Source organism: Trachypithecus francoisi, unplaced genomic scaffold (assembly GCF_009764315.1).
Source record: "Trachypithecus francoisi isolate TF-2019V2 unplaced genomic scaffold, Tfra_2.0 Lachesis_group6, whole genome shotgun sequence".
Classification (NCBI taxonomy): domain Eukaryota; kingdom Metazoa; phylum Chordata; class Mammalia; order Primates; family Cercopithecidae; genus Trachypithecus; species Trachypithecus francoisi.
Window position 1 is genome coordinate 44,274,738 of NW_022681471.1, and position 18,817 is coordinate 44,293,554.

The 18,817-nt window shown below is 42.5% G+C and overlaps 1 protein-coding gene across 1 annotated transcript in view; it reads left to right on the plus strand.

The window, feature by feature from the left end:
* COL4A6 (collagen type IV alpha 6 chain) overlaps nt 1-18,817 on the plus strand; it is a 293,859-nt gene that overhangs the window by 220,072 nt on the left and 54,970 nt on the right. Inside the window, 6 exon segments of the mRNA XM_033201864.1 lie at nt 4,267-4,401; nt 5,926-5,970; nt 11,433-11,549; nt 14,252-14,320; nt 15,142; nt 15,993-16,027. Of these exon segments, the coding sequence (XP_033057755.1) occupies nt 4,267-4,401; nt 5,926-5,970; nt 11,433-11,549; nt 14,252-14,320; nt 15,142; nt 15,993-16,027 (402 nt within the window).

Below are 18,817 nucleotides of genomic sequence, written 5' to 3' on the forward strand. Positions count from 1 at the left end.
CTTTTACCCTAGTTATCTGGGTCTAATCAGAGGTCACCTTAAACTGCACACTGATCCCAACTCACTGTGGTTGGCAGGAGGCAGCCAGCCTGGGCTGTGGTTGCAGACCTGCAGTTCCTGGCCTTAAGCACAAGTCCCAACTCATTCCCTTGAGAATTAGACCCTGATGTGCATATTTAAAATCCTGAGCAGATGGAAGCAGGAGAGCTCATTGGAAAGACTTGGAGGAGTTCCTTCTGCCCTGTCTGGGTCTGTTTGCCAAAATAAATGACATGTATCAGGGCAAGGCATTAGTCCAAGCCCATTGAAATTCTGCTAGCTGTCCAAACAGTGATGGTGTGTCAGACTGGTTCTGTGAAATGACCAGGGTTAGCAAGAAAGAAATAATGTGTGAGCATCTGGCTGCTGCAGCCTACTGATGGGGACAGTCCCAGGGGCGGACCCAGGGTAGTGGAGGGGCAGCCTCAAGGACCCCCTAAGACATCTGCCACTGGCAAACAGGGAAATAGCCACGTACTGGCAGCAGGCGGTCTGTTTAGTTCCATGCCGTTCCTACTAGCTATGTGACCTAAACAAGTACTTCCTCTTCTCTCGGCCTTTTCCCCCCCACCCGCCCCATGTATAAAATAAAGCCTGGATTGAATGGTCTCTAAGGGCCTTTCCTGCTCGAACATTCTGTGACTTCTCTGACACTGGTTTGATTTCTTTTGCTCTGTAGAGGAGAGGCCCACCCACCCACCTGCTTATCTGTAGTCTCTATGTTCTCACACTGACCTCTGCTGGCCATTATGAAAAATGTCGCTTATAGTGTCGGATGGGAAAGGAAAGGAATTCACCGTTGATTTAGTTAATATTAAGCTTTAGCTGTATGGGTAATGAGGCAGAAATCCTGTGCATTAGAGATGAGGAAAAAAGATCATACAGCTATAAGCACAAAGTAAGCGTATCTGGATGACAAAACAACCCGCAGAAGAAATGGGTCTCCCTCTTTTTTTTCTCAGTCACTTTCATTTGTTCCCGGTGTTCTGTGCCACTGTATGACAGGACATCCATGGATGGGAAGGCTTTTTGTCTCATATCCTATGACTGCAGGCTCCATAAGGGCCTCACACCATGCTGAGGAAACAGTTCTGGACGAGCAGAAACCTAGAAACTTCCCACAGGCCCTGCTTCTGGCCCTCGATTCAATGTGAGAGGTTTCAAGCTGGGCTGCTGGCACGCCCACCAACCCAAGCCGGAACCTGGGGCAGTTCAGAAGTGCACGTTCCTCTGGTGGTGCCTTTTCAAACTCTCATTTGGAAAAAGAATTAGAATTTTAAAAATATATGTGAGTTCTTTAGGAGAGTTCCTTTCAGCTCTCTGGGCGGAACACAGGTGTCAAGAAATTCTGCATGCCCCCCAAGCCAGGAGTAAAGAAGCAGGCTGTGGGACCCTGCCTTTTCTGCATGGAATTGGAGTTCCAGTTAAGTCTAGCCCTCGAGTTGCCTACCTCCTAAGTCTCCTTGCTTACCCTTGCTTACCATGTGCTTGCAAAGGTAAGGGACCAGAGGTAGAGGGTGCCAGTCCCTGTGCCTATGCTGGGTGCTGCTGGGACTCTTCTCTCTAATGGTGTGAGCAGGATGGGACTGGGCCGCATCACAACCTACTCTCTCAGTAGCTGTTCAATGATTTCTCTTCCTTCCCTTGATGTGGGAAAACTTTTGGCAGGGCTTGGATTTGGGTCAAGCATTCAGTGCCCTGACTGGATCCTCTCTGCTAGTAATAACGTGGCCTCGGCAAGCCCATCCTGCCCTCCATTCTCCTATCAAGCAGTTCCGTCCTCCTCAACAGCTGGTTCTTATCTGCCTCCCTTGTCCCAGCCTCAGGCAGGCAGCCATGGCCTCATTCTGACATACACATGTTCTCCTGAATGCTCCTTGATGACTTTCAGCCAGGAAAGACCGCTCTTCTCCCAACTCTCCCTGTTCCCAAACCTCTGAGGGTTCCCTGTGTCCTGCCACATCAAGTCTTCAACTTTTCTGCCGTGCTTTCCAGGCCCACTTCAGCGGGAACCTTTCCAATCAACCTTTCCAATGCAGCCCATGACTTCCCCCAGCCATGGGCAAAATGTGAGCATTCCACAAACCCTCCATTGCCAACTCTTTTTTTGTGTTCCCGCAGCACTTAGGCTCTGTTCCAGATTTGTACTGTTTGCTGTGACTTTGTATGCATTAGTCTTGAAACCTAGGCCCACATTTTCTTTTTCTTTTTTTTAAATTATGCTTTAAGTCCTGGGATACATGTGCAGAACGTGCAGGTTTGTTACATAGGTATACATGTGCCATGGTGGTTTCTTGCACCCATCACCCGTCATCTACATTAGGTATTTCTCCCAGTGCTATCCCTCCCCTTGCCTGTCACCCCCCAACAGGCCCCAGTGTGTGATGTTCCCCTCCCTGTGTCAATGTGTTCTCATTGTTCAACTCCCACTTGTGAGTGAGAACATGCAGTGTTTGGTTTTCTGTTCCTGTGTTAGTTTTCTGAGAATGATCGTTTCCAGCTTCATCCATGTCCCTGTAAAGGACGTGAACTCATTTTTCTTACAGCTGCATAGTATGCCATGGTATATATATGTGCCACATTTTCTTTATCCAGTCTATCATTAATGTAGGCCCACACTTTTGACCTCCTACTCATTGTCAATAGCACCCCAGCACTATTTTTTAAGTACTGCTCTTTTTCTTTTTATATTATTAATATGTATTATACACACATATACACATATACACACATATGTATTGATTTTGTGAAAATCCCAATAATAATAAATAACAGATCCACTGTAAACAAAGTTCCAACGATGGGAGGTAGGAACCTAAAAAGTGAAAGTTTCCTCCACCCCATCATTCCCAGAATGGAGCCTGTTAAACAGTTTGCAACCTATCATTTTTTGTAGGCCACATGTTGGATATTGGGAAAGGTTGAGTGGTAGGTGGTGCCCAAGAGAACTGCATTTCCTTGGACAGAGCGTCTTTTACTTTCTTGCAAGGGTCGTAGGTCTTCGTGGGCCTGATTGACACTTGAAATTATACTCCAAAGGATCGTCACAGCTGGTGGCCACTTGCATCCCCAGTACTTAACTGTAGCCACAGCATAAGGCATCCGTCCTATTTTCAGCCTTTAAAAAAGTAAACCTTGAAGGTGAACAGTAAAGGGCGTGCTTAATGGGCTTCTTTTCAAAGTTTTTCACAGATTTGTAGGAAATTACGGACAGTCAGTAAAGGGGCCAAGAGGTAGAGATGGGAAGCATTTATGAAAATGGACTTTCTACCTGATACGGTGTTGTGCTCTCTGAGAGGTAATGCATATTACTAATGGTTTTCATTCTTCTGCCAAGAAAATTCAGTTCCTACTGGGATTTGTTCTAAATGATAGACCAGCCAGCATATGTTGTACCCACTGGGGTTAATGCTCAGTCTGAGTCCATTTTAAAATGTCAGCCTGTACTCTCAGACTTAATTGTTACAGACATTTTATAAGCAGGACATTTAAAATCCTCAGGCTGTTCCCTCTTGCTGTCATAATTGATACTTAATAGATATTCTCAGGCTTCTTGTATTTTACACATTCAACACTTTACAGATTGGAGAGGAGAGGAGAGAGGGATAGGAAGAAAGAATAAATAAGCAATTCATGTGTGTATATGTGCATGTGTATGTGTGTTTTCCCTGTGAATGTCTGCTACTAGGTGCAGTGATGGAGTCCTGGGATCTGCCAACAAAGATGAGCTCTTGCAGGTTTGTCAGCTTGTAGGTTTCTGGGCCCACTCTGGCCCCCTGGGGCAATGTTCTCTAGGTGCAGCCATTTCTGGATTTCACTGCAAGCACATGGTTGGCCATTTGGATGTGAGTTATAAAATGTCATGATGGTCTCCAGCGTTCTGTTCTTTCACTATTTTGACAATCTGATGGATGGCCTGGCATTAACTAGGAAGAGGACAATATTATCCAGGCTGAATAACTAATTTCCTAAGAAGTACAAAGTTGAAGGATCTTGGTGCACATGAATCTTATTAAATGTGCTTATAAAATGTGTTCTATCCAAATAAGCTTAGCAGCCCCTAAAATAGCCTTTTCTGATCCGTGTCTGGAACTTTGGCGTGCTTCACAGATCTCTTAGCCAAAATTACTCGGTGAAGTGATGACAGTGCTCTTTGGATGTGGGAAAATGAGAAGTATTAATGCTAAGTCCTCTATTGACTAATTGCACTCCTTCTGTCCACCTTAGGGGCGACCTGGACCAATTGGAATTCAAGGCCCATCAGGTCCTCAAGGATTCACTGGCTCTACTGGTTTATCGGGATTGAAAGGAGAAAGGGGTTCCCCAGGCCTTCTGGGACCTTATGGACCAAAAGGAGATAAGGTAAGACCAGCAAAGCTTGATTTCTCTTTGATGCATGGGCCACAAATGTAAAGATCAGAAGTTCTCCATCCAGTTCTGCTCATTTATGATGTCATCCTGAGTAGTTCGTGCCAGGCTGTATTTCTGCATTTTTTTTTTTTTTTTTTTTTTTGAGATGGAGTCTCACCCTGTTGCCCAGGCTGGAGTACAACGGCATGATCTCGGCTCACTGCAACCTCTGCTTCTTAGATTCAAATGATTCTCCTGTCTCTGCCTTCCAAGTAGCTGAGATTGCAGGTGCCTGCCACCATACCCAGCTAATTTTTGTATTTTCAGTAGAGATGGAGTTTCACCATGTTGGCCAGGCTGGTCTTGAACTCCTGACCTTGTGATCCACCCGTCTCAGCCTCCCAAAGTGCTGGGATTACAGTCATGAGCCACCGCGCCCCGCCCAGGCTGCATATTTTAATAAGAGATGGGATGAGTGATGGCCTGCCAATGATTCAGCCCACTTGTGGAAGGACTCCCATAGCAAGCACACCATAAAGTAAATGTATTAGCTGCTTGCTAAACAAGTGGGCTCACTGTGGTAAGAAGTCAGGTGGGTTTGCACTGTGCATGGACCAGAAGTCCAATCACCTGGGCAGCAGAGATCAGGAATCCAAGCAAGGATACTGGGAAGAAAGGGGTCAGAGTGCTTAGAAGCAATCTAGGCCACAAATATAGGGAAAGAGCTGCAAGAAACGAGAATGATAATGTCATGGTGGCAGGCTGACTGTTCAGCAGCTCAGTTTATGTTCCCTGCCTACTTTAATCACCTTCTATTCACCCCGTTGGTGAGGGAAGGATTCCCTCACTAGGATCATGGGGATGACTAAAGATATGACACCTGACACTGGACAGATGAAATTGACAGCAATTTGTTAGTCACATAGACTCACAGCTCAGGGGAAGAGGATACCACATACCACATAGGGCCACACAGGGATAGCACTTGGGAACAGAGTTTAGAAGAAAAGGCTGTGCGAAGCAGACTTTGTAGTGTCAGTAGGGCAGGGTGCCCCTGGTTCCTGAAGGTAGATGCAAATTGGCTTGTTTGAATAGTCCACTAGGCCAGCAAGAAATTGAAACTGCTATTCCAGGATAAGCAGGAGTTGCACCTGGTCCACTTGATAAGGAAAGTTGTTCGGCCAGGGGGCCTTATCTGTAGAAGCATAATGGAGAGGGAAACTTGTGATTAGGTTATTCAAGGTCCTCTAGTTTTCCCCAGATGGCAGCAGGTAATAGTGAGCTTTAATTTTAAAACCTAGATTATACTCCCTTAAAAAAAGAGCTGGTTTTGGAACAAAGACCTGTCTAAGGCCTTAGGTAAAGGTAAATGGTCACTTGGAACTGCAGTGGGAATCAAGGGTATACAATATGGGGAGGGAGGTACGAAACACTTCTTAAAAATGTAGGTCATTGACTCTTATAAACAAACCTACTGAGTCTAACAAATACCAGTTGGATTGTGTCTTACATTCCTCTCCCTACTCCTTTTTTTAGGGTCCCATGGGAGTTCCTGGATTTCTTGGCATCAATGGGATTCCGGTGAGTGTGTCCACAGATGAATTTTTCATATCCTCCTTTAGGTTCTGCCTCATATTTCAGACACTTTGACCTCAGCAACGTCCTGTCTCATGCAAGCATGCTCAGGAACAAGGGTTGAGATATGTGTGGTGAGGTTTAAAGGGCAGTGGTCACACACAATTGCCCTTGGATTCAGGCACAAGCAGCCCTGTGTTGCATGATTGGAGAGTGGAGGGACCTGTGTAGCCATAACATCAATATCTTAGACAACACGAGTTAAGTCTTGTGGGTTGAGCAGAGCTTTGATTGGAGATGAGGAACTGGTTCTAAGGTGTAAAGACAGAGCCACATTAGAGCATATATATCCTTATATAGGGAAATTAAGATGATACATGAAATTAGAGGATAAAATCCTTCATGATATCTTGATACATTACATTTCATAATTTGTTCTCTTCAGCCATACCTCATTTCAGAGTGAATTTTCCTTTAAAGTTTTTACAAAGTGACTACTCCAAAGATCACTTGGGGGCAGCCTCTTGCAAAATTTATCCTGTGGACCTCTGCTCTGCCAAGATAAGTGGAAGGTTTGGAACTTGCAGACAATTCTTTTTTCCATCCATCCAGCCTAATCTCTTAGTTTCTCTATTTTCGTCCTATGTCTGCGCTTATCCCACCGCTGGTGATTCCATGGTAACATTGCACCAGCCTTTAAAATACAATATTTGGAACTTACTGGCTATCTTTTTTCAGTTTTTTCCTTTGACACATCTCTATATATTAAGCCATAGTCTGGGCTATGTTTGTCTACAGCAGCAGTTTTCAATCTTGTTTAAGAGAAGAACAGAATCTCAACATATAGAACAGAAAAAAAAAAAAAAAGTGCAGCTCCTCCATTTGTGGGAGGTCCTAAAGCCTGCTTTTATCTTTCCAACAGCCTCTCAGAGGTTGTTCTGAATCTATCAAAGCATGGTTTTTGGAGACCCTATGATTAACAGCTTTTGTGTTATCCTCGATAATAATCTAGTATCAGGAAAAGGGGTTCAAATCTTTTTTCGCCAATCTGTAGATATTTAATGTGCTCCTGCTATATGTTAGCACTCAACTGGGGGATACAGAGGAATCATGTGGCTCTGCCCTGAAAGATAATATCATCTGATTCATTGTCTCCTCTGATCTCGTAGACATTATGAATTTGAAAAATGAAGGCTTACGTACCTCATATCTGTTGCATGTATCAACAAGTCGGCCATCAGACTTCAGCATTTTATTCAACTGCAGAGTCTGCAAAGTGCCCAGAAATAGATCATTGGGAAAATAAGCAGATGAGGTTGGCCATCGTTTTATGATGTCTCCTGGCATTTTCTTATGGCTGTGTTCCTATGGCCCCTTTAGCCAGAGTCTCCGCCCAGAATGTGTATCTTCTGGGAGCCACTGGGTAAGGGAAACTAGCAAACTGGAGGCAGCCTCTTTCATTCATTCTGTGGACCTGGCTTTGCCAGAGATGAGTGGAGGACTTGGAGCTTACCGTCTTAGTATGCCCTTCCTCCTGCAGTCTTGTTTTAATGGGAGCTGGAAGGAAGTGAATCCTGGAGGCTAAGGCTGTTTCCAGTTCTGAGCTGGAAACTGCCCCAGAGTCCAGCTGGATACTCTTGCCTCCAGCCTGTGGCCAAGAGAGCCCTAGAGCTTGCAGGAATGGATCACTTCTCTGCAAGGCTTCATTGCTTGGCAGAATGAGTTGCAGCTGTTCAGATCCCTCTAAATGAGCTTACCGCTCCCAGTAGAAGTCCCCACTCCCTTGTGGGGTATCCACATCTTTTACTTAGGCCTTATCCTTTTCTAGTTTTTTTGCCCGAACTCCTGATATTTCCTTTCCTTGACCAAAAATTGTATGTGTTTTCTTTTGACTTCTGATTGCCCTAGCTGCAGGCTTCAAACCTCATCACTCCATAAAATCCACTTTCTTGTTGTTTCTCTCTCTTGCAGCCTCTCAAGAAATATTTGTTGAACATCTTCTGTTCAGTGCTTACCTCTTCCTTCCACCTCTACTCTCCCAGGAGTCATTGGTACCTGTCTCAAATACTCCAGCGCCTCACTACCTACAGCCCCATGGGACTTAATGATAGATAGTTTTTTTGTGCTAGTCTCATCCAGCTCCTAGAAAACAGAGATTATATCTTCTGTTCCTCTCAGAAGCCTGAGAGGCCCATGACGGAACTCTGCATAGAGTAAACACTCTAAAGGTATTGCGGGGGAGGCTGACTCCAACCTCTAGTGCCTAGCAATAGTTCTTAGACTGTCAGGGCTCCCTCAGACAGAAAAACACAGACACTATAGGCCTAGTCAGACTGATTATTTTGTTCTACTTTCAGTAACACATATTAAGCAATTTGGCTGAAACCAAGAGCTTTCCTAACACATCTTACTAAACTGGATCACTGCACAGATCTGCTTCCCCTCTTAATATTAGCTGATTGTTAACATATGTGTCACTAGTTTTGGTCTCAAAACTCCATTTTTGCTGTCATGTAGACAATTTCAACATGAGTGGGTTAGTCATCACTTCATGATAACCTAAGTCTTTGCACTAAAGGGCACAGCAACTAAGCTAGAGAGTGAGCAAGCAAGCATTCCTAAGATCGTCAACATTAGAACAACATAGACTAGGGACAGTAGGGCTGTGGCTTTTAATGATATCCCAGCTGTGAGTTGGGCCTGTTGGCATCCACAAGAGATGTGTGTTTATCAAATGTTTTCAGTTCAAAGCAGTTGGGAGCAGAGATTTTCACTTTACAATTTATGTTTAGCTTTCCCCATGGAGTCAATCCCACATCTCTAGTTCCCTGCCTGGAAACTTGTAAATGAGCACACGAGATTTATATCCTCAAAGTGAACACATACCACTCACCAAATGGAAACTTTTCCTTTGAAACTGGGTTCTGAGGAACGTTGTTTTGGCTTTTCTGGAATACAACAGATCCTCCTATTCCATGTGCTCAGTCCCTTGAGGCAATACAGAACTATGGTTTCCTCCCTCAAAGAGCTATACACTCTTGGAGGGTTGGCACACAGATACGTAAAATCATTAGCTATAAGAATAAAGGGCAATGTGCCAGAAACTCTGTGGTTCTGAGAACTGAGAGCAGGTAGAGCTCAGTCCTGTGGTTTACCCTTGCTGACTTGACTGAGAGAAGATTGTTTATTGAGCTCCTACTTAGTAAACCTAGTCTCACTTATTTTAACCATAACCCAATGGAATAGGCATTATTCACTTTTAATGCTGACAGTGACTCTATAAGGTAGGTATTATTCATCACCATTTGACAGTTAAGGGATCTGAGGCTCAAGCTGGAGAAGGGAAACAGTGGAATTGGAGCAAAGTCTAACTGGCTCAGAACATGCCTTGTCTACCCATTTCTTGGCATCAGCTGGGTGAAAAGGTGCTGATAGATCTGAGTCAGAGGTCAGAGATTTATTTCCAGTGAATTCAGCTAAGGTAGGAAAGTGCAAACAAGTATCCCTGAAATCCTACAGGTAGGAAATATCAGGAGTTCAGGCAAGAAAACTAGAAAAAGATAAGGCCTAAGTAAAAGATGTGGATTCCAAAGGTTAAGAATCCAGACAAAGGTTTTGGTGTCAAACAGAAACAGGGCTCAGGAGTAAGGAAGACTCCTGGTACTTAGCTAGCCTGTCGTTTTGCTTCCATTTATCCCTGTAACCTAGCTGAGAGATAACCCCTAGCAAGTTTGGCTGGGACATTTTATAATAGTGGCGATCAGGATCCCAGCCAGAGATAGACATTTCACCTGAAGGGTTTAACTGAATAGAGTTGAATGAAGGGTATATTTAACAGATGTGGTCAAGATTAGGGGAAACAACAATGGATGGTGGAACAACTAACTCAAAGCTACCCCTAGACCTGAAAGGGGAAAAAATGGAATGGTAATTATTGGAATCCAGTGAGATCTGGAACCATGAAATAGCTGTTGCCGAACAGGAACTAAGACTATGGAAAAATTTGTCCATTTCCTTGGAATATAGCCAGGGAGGGAGGGCATGGGGGAAATAAATAACCTGTGTCTTTCTCTTCCTGCTTTGATCTCTCCAGTCTGTGTCTCCCAGTGGCCAAATACAACTGGAAGACAGAGGGAAAGGGAGCCTAGGTGGTACAGTCCATAGAGGCCAGGCTCCCAGGACACAGATCTGAGGGAGATAGAGTGTAGATCGTCAGGGCAAACAAGAGTAACCATCCCAATTAATAATAAAAAGTTGCAAACTTTAGTAAGCTGCATCAGCTTCCCCAGTGCAACTAAAAATCATCACCTGAGTCTGCAGAGGCACAGATAGCAGCAACTTTGTTGTAAAGACAAGTTTATTGACCATTCCTCTGGACTTAGCATTCCATGAGTCCGGTTGTCTAGACTCACACTTTTGTATTAACAGTGTGTCTAGCTCTTACAACTATAATAACAACGAAAATGAAACAGAATTCTATAGACTATTTCCTCTATAAGAATTTGATTAAAGGTTGTTTCCTCTAATAATTTGAAAAGTTCATTTTTGAACATATAGCATGTTTCCCTCAAATCATCAAATCTATATACTTGGCTTTTAAAATGTTTGCGTCGGCAGGGGGGAAATCTACCTTTTATTGACCTGTCTATATTTCTGATCTTTCTGATCATCTCTTTGCTCCATGCCCAACACACAATTGGCTTTTGATGGATTAAAAAAGATATATTACCTACAAAAGAGTAGACTCTATGTACCAAGGAAGCCCAACTCTAGAAAATTATTGAATTCAGATGAACTGTATGAGAATGATTACTAATTCCCAAGCAGAACAACTGCCTCAGTAGTTAGTACGGAGAAGAGGAAAACATAGTTTTCGAACTGAAGCAATAGCCTGATGTGTGCGGATGATAAAATGAGATTGAAAATGTGATTCTTGCAGGACTTGCTTATTTTGGACCAAGCAACTTTCAGGAGAGGGGGTGCTGTGGGAACTGCTTCTGCTCTATTAACCAAAATCCAGCATCATTTCCTGTGCAGAGCTTCCAATACTAAATGTCATGCCAGGCTGCTCAGGGTCTGTCTGGCCTGAGGAATCCCAAGGCCTGGCATGATTCCGTGTTCATATCACTTCAGCTGCCAGACAGCTAAGCCCAATTTTAGCACATCTTTGTATACAAGAAAGGTAAAGTTGCAAGACCTTGTGTATCCCATCTGTTCATGCTTGATCCCTTTGGTTTCAGCTTGGTCCCTATTAAAGCATTCATCCTTTTGGGAGGGACAACATTGAACTGTGATTAGACACATATGCTTGAGTATAAAGGAAAGACGTGCAAACATACATGATGGATCTAAGGGAGTGATCAAGGAGCCAGAGTTTAATAGCATGCTTGGCTTTTCTCGCTGTGGAGCCATTTAGAGTAGCTGACAGTCCTGTGGCTAACTTGATCCCTTCTTTTCTCTTTGAACAGGGCCATCCTGGACAGCCAGGCCCCAGAGGCCCACCTGGTCTGGATGGCTGTAATGGAACTCAAGGAGCTGTCGGATTTCCAGGCCCTGATGGCTATCCTGGGCTTCTCGGACCACCTGTATGCTGCCAGATATTTGCATTTTATTTCAAATGGCTTTGCTTGTCTCTAAGTGTGCCCTTTTTCTGCTTCTCTGGAACCTCATTAAGATTTTGTGGGGCAGCCACTACAGACCCTTGTCAAATGTAGGAGTCAATACTGGCAGCACCACAACAGTAAAAGTCTAATGAAGAATACCAGTTGCATTGGGATATGCACATGCTACACTGTTTAGGGTTGCCTTTTTTTTTTTGAGACAGAGTCTCGCTCTGTCGCCCGGGCTGGAGTGCAGTGGCCAGATCTCAGCTCACTGCAAGCTCCGCCTCCCGGGTTTACACCATTCTCCTGCCTCAGCTTCCTGAGTAGCTGCGACTACAGACGCCCGCCACCTCGCCCAGCTAGCTTTTTGTATTTTTTAGTAGAGACGGGGTTTTACCGTGTTAGCCAGGATGGTCTCGATCTCCTGACCTTGTGTTCCGCCCATCTCGGCCTCCCAAAGTGCTAGCATTACAGGCTTGAGCCACCACGCCCGGCCTAGGGTTGCCTTTTTTTAGTGCAGCTTGTGAAGTTGGCAAGATTGTTAAAAGGCTGTAGTAAATTTCATGGCAAAATACACACTTGGGCTATTTAACATGGTCCCACATCAGACAATATTGAGGAATGTTTGGAAGACTTATATGGGATCACAGAAGCACTAACCAAAACCCAAAGGGCTTGCTAGCTTGGTCTATACCAGTGGTTTTTAACCAGGGGTGATTTTTGACACTCAGGGGACATTTGGCAATTGCTATTGATATTTTGAGGTCTCACAACTGGTGGTGTGCTACTGGCACAAGACATCTAGGAATCATTTGGTTCAAAGTGTCAATAATGCTGAGGTTGAGAAACCCTGCTCTATAGTAACAGAGTTTGTGGCTACACTCACACATCGTAACCCTTGGTTATGGTATTGATAAGGTATTTATTGGATCCCAGTGTCACCACTTTTATTTAATTCCATTCATCCAGATAGGGCTCAGATATTTTGATCTAAGGGATCTCTAGTAAATACAATGCCCTTCCCGACTGATTTTGCAAGTGGCTGGAAAGAGAAAAATAACACATTTCAGACCCATTCTCAACCTCCCTTGAAATAATCTAAATTCATGAGGGCACTGATCTGAGATATTTAACTAGAAATCACACCATTCATTAGACATGTTTTATAGATACGTGAATTAATTGACACTTCATTGGAAAAGCAGCACCACCACCTTCAGTGACCAGGGTGGGGTGTGGGTATATGTGTGAGAAAATGAGACAGATGGACAAAGCACAAGCCCCAGATTGGCATATAGGACTTTGACACCTAGAAACCAAACCAATATGCCGGGGGTGGGGAGGTAAGGAAAGATGTATTGCTAACATAGGATGAGTTAAGTGAGTCGCAAAGTTCTCCAAAGATTGCCATGGCAACCAGGTATAGAATAAAGCATTGCCATGAAAATCCAGCAAAGCAAGGACATGCTGCCCCCTAGAGGGAGAAAATAAATGTTGAGGTAAAGAATACCTTCTGACAAAGGACAAAGGTAAAAACCTAGTCCTGTCTCTAAACTTAACCTCAAGCCTAAATAGGAACTTGGACATGTATTTTACTAAGCTGAGACGTATCCTTTGCTGAATACCGAACAGATTATTCAGTAGGCTTTTTTGAAGCTTCTTTCAGGAGAGTAGTGGCCACAAGAATAAGGTGAAACAGGCAGTGTTAGGAAAAAAACCCAGTTTCTGCTTCTGGGATCATGTTATTGTTTTATGATACCAATAATCCCTGTGCTGAAGGAATCAATCATTCAATAAATGCTTCAGTCCACAAAGCTTAGCCCTACCCCAAATACAAATCCTGACTTCCCTTAGGTGTAGGGACATTGATTATCCCCAGGTGTACAAACTCTAGCAGATATTAGCCAGCATCTGCACTAAGACAGCAAAAAATCTAGTTGAAAGATTGGAACTGTGTACTTTGAACCGTTTTTCATGTTAGCAGTGAGATACACCAGCCTCTTAGACAGGCTTTGAATCTGAAGTTGTGTGGTAGAAGTACAGGATAAAGGTATTTTTGTAGATATCTTTTAGACCAGAGGTCTACAAACTGGTCCACATGGCCTTTGGTTTGTGGCCTGCTTTTTAAAAAAATAAAATAAAATAAAAAGAAAGAAAGAAAGAAGAAGAAGAGTGTAAAACAGAGTTTAGCTGTGACCCAAAAAGCCTAAATTATTTACTCTCTGGTTCTTTTCATGAAATTTTACTAACCTCTGTCCTAGACAAAGGTTCTGTCAGTTTCCCTGGTAGCAAACGAAAATGTATGTGCCCAACATCTGAGGAGAAGATGCACCAAGCTCACTGTGAGGGGTGAAGCAGTGAACTCTCCATTATATGAGTTATTTGTGGTTGTTCAGATCAGTACTCTGAATAGATGTAAAGGATCTGACTTTTAACACATTTCAGACCCATTGAAACCCCTTCCCTTTACAGACTTCTGGCTTGGGGATTGGGAGGACATACAGCTCTGAATCGGAGCACCTGGTCAAGGAACGTGTTTTGCCCCTTAGTACAGCCAATTTTGCCATAGAAAAAGCGACATGGTTTTAGGCTCTTGCTGTCCCATCCTTTATCTGATCAGATAATGCAATTAAAAAGACTGTAAGTGTGTGTATTTCTTCAATTTTTTTAACTATTTTACTCAGGGGCTTCCTGGTCAGAAAGGATCAAAAGGTGACCCTGTCCTTGCTCCAAGTAGTTTCAAAGGAATGAAGGTAAGAGCCTGCAAGGCAGGTAGCTGAGTAGGCTATAAGCTGGGTTCCCCAGCATTGGGCCCCACCTCCAATGAAAGCATTTCCAGAACTAGCATCTGTGTCTCTATTTAAGGAGCAGACCAAGATGGATTTAAAAGGATCTGGAGCTTTTTGTGGTGGAAACATTGACATAAATGTTTGCAACTATACTGTCAAAGAGATTTGCTCTGCAGGATCTAGACCAAAAATAGGAGATAGATCAGCAAACAAACAGTTTGCATGGGTATCATTTTATTTCACAAACCAAAACATTTCCTGCAGGCAGATACCTTTTGTCTACTGTAGAATCCTTGGTGTCTGTATACCTTGGTTTGAAGCCATGTATATCTCTGCCCATCTCAACATGGCCATTAGCCAAAGATCCTGGTTCTGCCCTTCTCTGTTGCTTCACACCAACCCATCACCCTAGCTGGGCACCTGGATGTCTGCAAAAATTGCCCATCAGCCCTGCAGCTGGCTGGAAACTTTCATCTCTTTCCAGAATTGACAAGAACCTTCTGTGTTCTTGTGACTGTATTGCCTGATATCCTGTGGGTCCTAAGTAAACCCTGGCTTCAAATGTTTGGCCCTATTCCCTTGCAGAGCAGGAAAGGAGTCCATCATTTCCCTGGTAGCAAACGAAAATTTATGTGCCCAACATCTGAGGAGAAGATGCACCAAGCTCACTCAGCTAATTGATGGCACTTTTCTGTCTTCCATTAGTGCATAGAGCCTGGAACATTGGAAATCACTTTGGAAGGCAGTGATGGGGGTGGGTGGCTGGAGAGCCGGGCAAGATTTAGGGTATGGGCTTCTAACTATAGATGCCATAGTAGAAGATAGAATGTTTGAGTTGGAAAGGACCTCATGATTGTCAGACTTGTATTGGTATTGCTCATTTTACAGATAGAAGAACTGAGGTGTACTGAGGCTATGTGACTTGCTCAAAGCCAGTTCAGCAAAGAGCTAAAACTCAGGCAGTGCTCTTTCCATGCAACAGAGAGCTGATTTTTTACTGTAAGCCAAGTGGAGTAAGACTAGCAGGTGTCAAAATTTGGTCATTGTCTTAGAAAACAGTGATTAAATGGTTTTGCCAAAAATCAGAGACCCTGGATCCAGTGGAACACAACAATTTTCACAAGATGGTTATATTACCGATTCATGCAGTAACTAAAGATGCAGCAAAGTAATTAAAACGTAATCAGAGACTGTATGCTGTGTTGATTTTCCCTTGAAATGCCTGATTTGCATTGTATACATATGGGCACAGAATCTTTGGGGATGAAGGCACACGGGAAGGTAGCTTTGCTTTCCTCCAAAAGGAGTAGGAAAATCACCAGCCCACAGAAGTAGTTTCTAATTGGTAAGTTCCTAGCAAAGGTGAAAATTAATTAATCCAAGTAAAATGCGAAATCCTGTTCAGCCAAGGCTATAATATGTGTCTTCTACAGTCCAGATTTTTCTTACAGAAAAAAGTAAACAATCTAAACAGTCGAATATGTCCAATTCATACATTATTTAAAACACAAGACTTTGACAGAGGAGGCCCAAGGTTCAGAGATGTGTTTTTGTCCCTATGAATGTTAGGTTAATTATCTGAAATATTGCAGGCTTAATTTATTAAACTCTTCAGTGTCCTGCCTTTGTTTCTCAGGGGATCCTGGGCTGCCTGGACTGGATGGAATCACTGTAAGTTGTTATTTATGTGTTGAGCTCTCAGTGTTGACTATCACTAATGGTGCATTTTAATTCTCCTCTATGATGTTCTAAAGTCTTTGTAGACCTCAAGGAAAATCTAGACAGTTGAAATAGAATGGGTCCCAGTATTGACATTTTCCAAATGAGAAAGCACTGAGAGGATGAACTGTCTACTGTCAAGCTGCATGACAAGCAGGTTTTCAGACTTTAGGCCAGAGACTTATGTATTCACTGGGATGTACTTTCCCCTAGTATTTTGCCTTTCATTCAGGAAGCATTTACTAAATGTTTTCTGTGTGTCGAGTGCTGTGGGTAAATCGAAAGAAGTAGAGCACGTTGCTTTAAAAGGTATTCTACACAGAAATTCCTTCTAGGGACTCTTGATAATAGTGAGTCTATGTAAGGCTGTGAGTTATGTTAATAAGAGCTTTATTTTTCTTTAAGATTCCACATTGTCATCACTTTTTTTTTGAAACAACTTAAGAAAAAAATGCTTCTTTCCTTCTTCTTTCTTTCCCTTTCCTGTATTCACTCTTTCTTTCTTCAATCCTCTCTTTTTTCAGTCCTCAACTGATATTGAGCACCTACTATTAGCAAAGTGCTATGAGTAAACTCTGAGACAATGTAGACACAGTCCCTGCCCCCAAGGGTGGAAAAACTAGTAGGAATGTGGCATAAGAATTCCACAGCAACTTGGAGGAAGAGACGCCATTTACTTAAGGATATGTCATGTGAGTCTTCATGTCTGAGAGACAGAAGGTAGCTTGTGAGAAGTGTGAATGGTGTTTAGCTGGCAGTGGGAGGAGACTTTCTAAATAGAGAGTTACAGAGTTTCGTGAGAAAATGTAGGCAAAAAAATGGGATGTGTACAAGCACACACAAAAACAGAGATGAATAAGGACCAAGGCCATACATATTCCCTAGGGCAAAACAACTGGCTTACACAGTGTATTCATTACATTTACAGAACAACCTCCACTGTACTTGCTGCATAGCTTCTCTTAGGTACTTGTTTTCCTGTCCACAAAGGTGCAATGTTTGTCCACATACACAGGCATGATATACAAACTGCTTCAATTTGGGGAGAAGGCGTTTGGTGGCCGAATAAGGTATTTGTGATCAGCAAGATGATCACAGATGGCTAGTTATTTTCAAAACAATGTTCAGACTATCATTTATTTCTGGAGGCCCTTTGAACTCCTCCTTTCTCTTCCTCCTGTCTGAGTTCCAACCTCTGTTACCCTCTCCGCCCCTTATCCAGGCCCGTGTCAACTTATTCCTGCTCCACCATTGGAAATGGACCCTTGCATTTCACCAGATCATTTTTCTCTTGCGATTTCACTGTCTTATGTTTAACATTGTTGTTATTTGATTCAAAAATTTTCTAAGTTCCCTTATGATTTTTTCTTTGACCCATGGAATATTTAAAATTGTGTTGCTTCATGTCCAAATATTTAGTAGCTTTCCAGATATCTTTCTATTATTGATTTCTAGTTTTATTTTATTGCAATTAGAGTGAACACTTTGTGTTATTTAAGTTCTTTTAAATTTGTCAAGGTTTGTTTTATGGTCCAGTATATGGTATATCTTGGTGAATGTTCCATATGCTCTTGAACAGAATATGTATTCAGCTGTTGTTGGGTATAATGATCTTAAAAATATCCATCAGGTCAAGGTGATGGATAATATTGTTTGGATCTTCTATGTCCTGACTGATATTTTTGTCTAGTGTTTCTGTTCATTATGGAAGGAGGGATGTTAAGATGTCCAACTGTAACTGCAGATTTGACTGTTTCTGCTTGAAGTTCTGTTAGTTTTTGCTTCACGTATTTTGAAGCTCTGCTATTATGTGCATAGGCATCTAAGATTGGTATGTCTTCTTGATAAATTGACCAATTTTATCATTTTGAAATATGCTTCTTTATCTCTGGTAATATTATTTGTCTCAAAGCCTACTTTACCTGATATTAATATAACTCTTTTGTTTTTTAAAAAAGTGTTTGTTTTATTATAACATTCTAATAGGAAAAATTTCAAATATAGAGCAAAGAAGAGTGAATTTTGCAATGAACATGCATACCATTAATATTTTACTATACACCATCCCTTGGTATCCATGGGAGATTGGATTCAGGACCTCTCATGGATACCCAAATCCATGAATGCACAAATCCCTTGTATAAAATGGTGTCATATTTGCCTATAACCTATACACATCCTCCCCTATACTTTTAATCATCTCTAAATCACTTATAATACCTAATACAATGTAAATGCTATATAAAAAGTTGTTATACTGTATTGTTTAGGGAATTGTGACAAGAAAGAGTTTGCATGTGTTCCATACAGATGCAACCATCCTTTTTTAAAAAAAAATATTTTCAATCAATAGTTGGTTGAATCCACAGATGTGGAACGCACAGATACAGAGGGCCAACTGTACTTGCTTTATCCTTCTATCCATCCCTCTATCTGTCCATCAATCCATCCTATTTTTAATTTTTATTTTAAGTTCACAGGACATGTAGGTTTGTTACATAGGTAAACGTGTGCCATGGTGGTTGCTGAACCTATCAACCTGTCACCTAGGTTTTAATCCCAGCATGCATTAGCTGTTTTTCTTGATGCTGTCCCTACCCCTACCCCACCCCCCAACAGGCCCCAGTATGTGTTGTTCCCTTCCTGTGTCCATGAGTTCTCATTGTTCAGCTCCCACTTATAAATGAGAACATATGGTGTTTAATCCATCCTATTTTTAATGAATTTCAAAGTAAATGGTAG